Source organism: Apis dorsata, unplaced genomic scaffold (genome assembly GCF_000469605.1).
Source record: "Apis dorsata unplaced genomic scaffold, Apis dorsata 1.3 scaffold_470, whole genome shotgun sequence".
Classification (NCBI taxonomy): Eukaryota; Metazoa; Arthropoda; class Insecta; order Hymenoptera; family Apidae; genus Apis; species Apis dorsata.
The window spans coordinates 418,981-421,289 of NW_006263709.1; the positions used below are offsets into that span (position 1 = coordinate 418,981).

At 40.4% G+C, this 2,309-nt stretch overlaps 2 protein-coding genes across 2 annotated transcripts in view; one reads left to right on the plus strand and one right to left on the minus strand.

The window, feature by feature from the left end:
• LOC102680533 (translational regulator orb2) overlaps nucleotides 1–2,309 on the plus strand; it is an 83,235-nt gene that overhangs the window by 6,627 nt on the left and 74,299 nt on the right. The window contains exon 2 of the mRNA XM_006620047.2: nucleotides 1,404–1,515. Coding sequence (XP_006620110.1) covers nucleotides 1,404–1,515 — 112 coding nt within the window. The remainder of the gene's footprint in view (nucleotides 1–1,403; nucleotides 1,516–2,309) is intronic.
• Nucleotides 1–2,309, minus strand: part of LOC116186153 — a 5,071-nt gene that overhangs the window by 2,356 nt on the left and 406 nt on the right. The gene's annotated exons all lie outside the window — the stretch shown is intronic.

Sequence of the window (2,309 nt, forward strand, 5' to 3'; positions counted from 1 at the left end):
ACGTGCGCGTGCACGGAAATCGGCTAGCAAAGTGCTAGTGCGCTCATTCGTGATCTGTGCTTGGCCGGCTTGTGTAAGTGTGCGCATGTGTCCACCCGCGCACGTGCACCCCGGTCATGTTTACGGCAATGTGTGAGCGCGCTGTAAAACCAAAGAAGGGGAAGTAGGTTGGGATACAGATGTGTTGGAGGCATGTCCGTGTCCCACGTAGGAAGGGTGGGAAACGAATACCTACATCTTCGGGGTTGCAGGTGGTGGTACGAAGAAGATGCGAAGAAAGTGGGGCTATTTTTGCACCTTCGCTCGTGTCGCCCAGAGAGAACGATGGAGAAGCGCGCGTATAATACGAGAAGGATTATCTCTGGCGTCGAGCTTTCGTGCTCTCTCACTTTTTCGACTCGTCTCTCTCTCTCTCTCTCTTTCTCTCTCTCTCACTTTCTTCTCTTTTCCGCCACTTTAATCCTCCTTTAAGTTTCACTTTCTCGCACTCTCCGTTTTCTTCGATTTATGTTTATATCTTTCCTCGTATTCGTGTAAATATACCGGAATCGAATCGAATCGATCATTGTGACGAATGACAATTGGAATATATGTTACATTCGATTTTGTGGATGTTTGTTGTAGCTGAAATTTTGGCCGAATAAATTTCGTATCCCGTTTGCCGGGTTGGCCGTGAAAGGAGTTCAGTAGTAAAGGACAACGCGTGGTCGGACGCTGGCGATCGATCAGTTATTTCTTTCTAAATGATTCAAGGACACAAGTTCGTCCGTTATCTACAATTCTCAACGATTGGTACGATTTAATAATATCGTATTATCGTACGCTTAATTGTAACGATTAAAATTATAGAATTACAGAACACAGAAGGAATTTTTCATGGAAGGTTACATCGTTTGTTTTCGCGTGATATTCCCGAGGAAAAATACACTTGAACTTTGCTTCTTCTTTCTTTTATCTCTTCTCCCTTATATTCCTTTTTTTTTTTTTTTTTTTTTCGTCTTGTCTTTGGTTACTCTATTCATCCAACCGGGCGACATTGCTTCGGGGCAAGTTTTCTATCGAGGCACTCGTTCTTCCTCAAAAGCCCTTTCTCGAGCGAGAGAGGCTCGTTTCGATGAAACGCGATAACGAGAGTCGATGAAAAATTAAAATTCCTCGACGTTACGAATACGAAGGTACGAGTAAAGGGAACGGATATCGTGATCGATCCCACCGATTTCGAATTTATTTCTCGCTTCAGTTTAGAAACCTGCCTCGCGTGAATTTTTTTTTTGAACGTGAAAAATTATTCGAACGAAATTAGAAATGTGACATCATGACGCGTAGAAATATATGATAAATTGTTTATTATCTTCCCTGGGCACTGATAAATAGTAATTTAGATTTAAATGATATGTTTACAGGATCGCATGACAGCTAATGGAAACTCACCACTGGACAATATGAGAACGTTAGAGCATTATTTGAGCGACATTATGCGGGCTGGTACAGCAGATACTCCGGAACACGTGAAAGGTAAGTCAACTTGCGATCATTAATCATTGTAAAACATTGATAAACAAAAAATTTGCATTTCTTGTCTTTTCTAAAAATTGAAACACTTAAAAACACTCTGTTTCGTTTTCTTAAAGGACACAATTTTAATTAGAGATTACGAATATTAAAAAAATGCAAAATTAAAATGTAAAAATTTTAATCGATAATTCTTTTTTTTCCTTTTCTCATAATTCGATCCGAACGAGGTGTACAAATACAGAGTTCGAAGTGATTCCAAAACGAGATAAATAAATTCTAACCTTCGACTTTTCTTTTTTTTTTTTTTTTCTTAACCTTCGATCAAAATAGACGAAAATAAATACAAGTTCGAAGTGATTGGAAGGAAAGTAAGGGGATCGAGGAAATATACTTTAAGGACAATCAAGATAAATCGGGGAGCAACGCTTGTCGCTTTCGAATGCGCATAATAAAGTAGGATCATTGAATAAGTCAACTAGCTATCCAAAGAGACCAACGAAACCGACGAAACAGCCACCCAACCGACCACTTAACGTAGACCAGCCCTTCTTACCACCCTCCACTCGACGCGGCTCTACTACACACTTTACTCTATCCCTCTACGCTACTCTGTGTATATACATATACACTGTGTATGTATACATATATATATATATCTATACATCTAACTCGAACTCCGCAAACCAACGCGGAGACCGAGCGCTAAAGAAGTAGGAAGGAAACTCAAACGCTTTGCGTCTCGCAATCTCCTCTCTCTCTCTCTCTCTCTCTCTCTCTCTCTCTCTCTCTCTCTC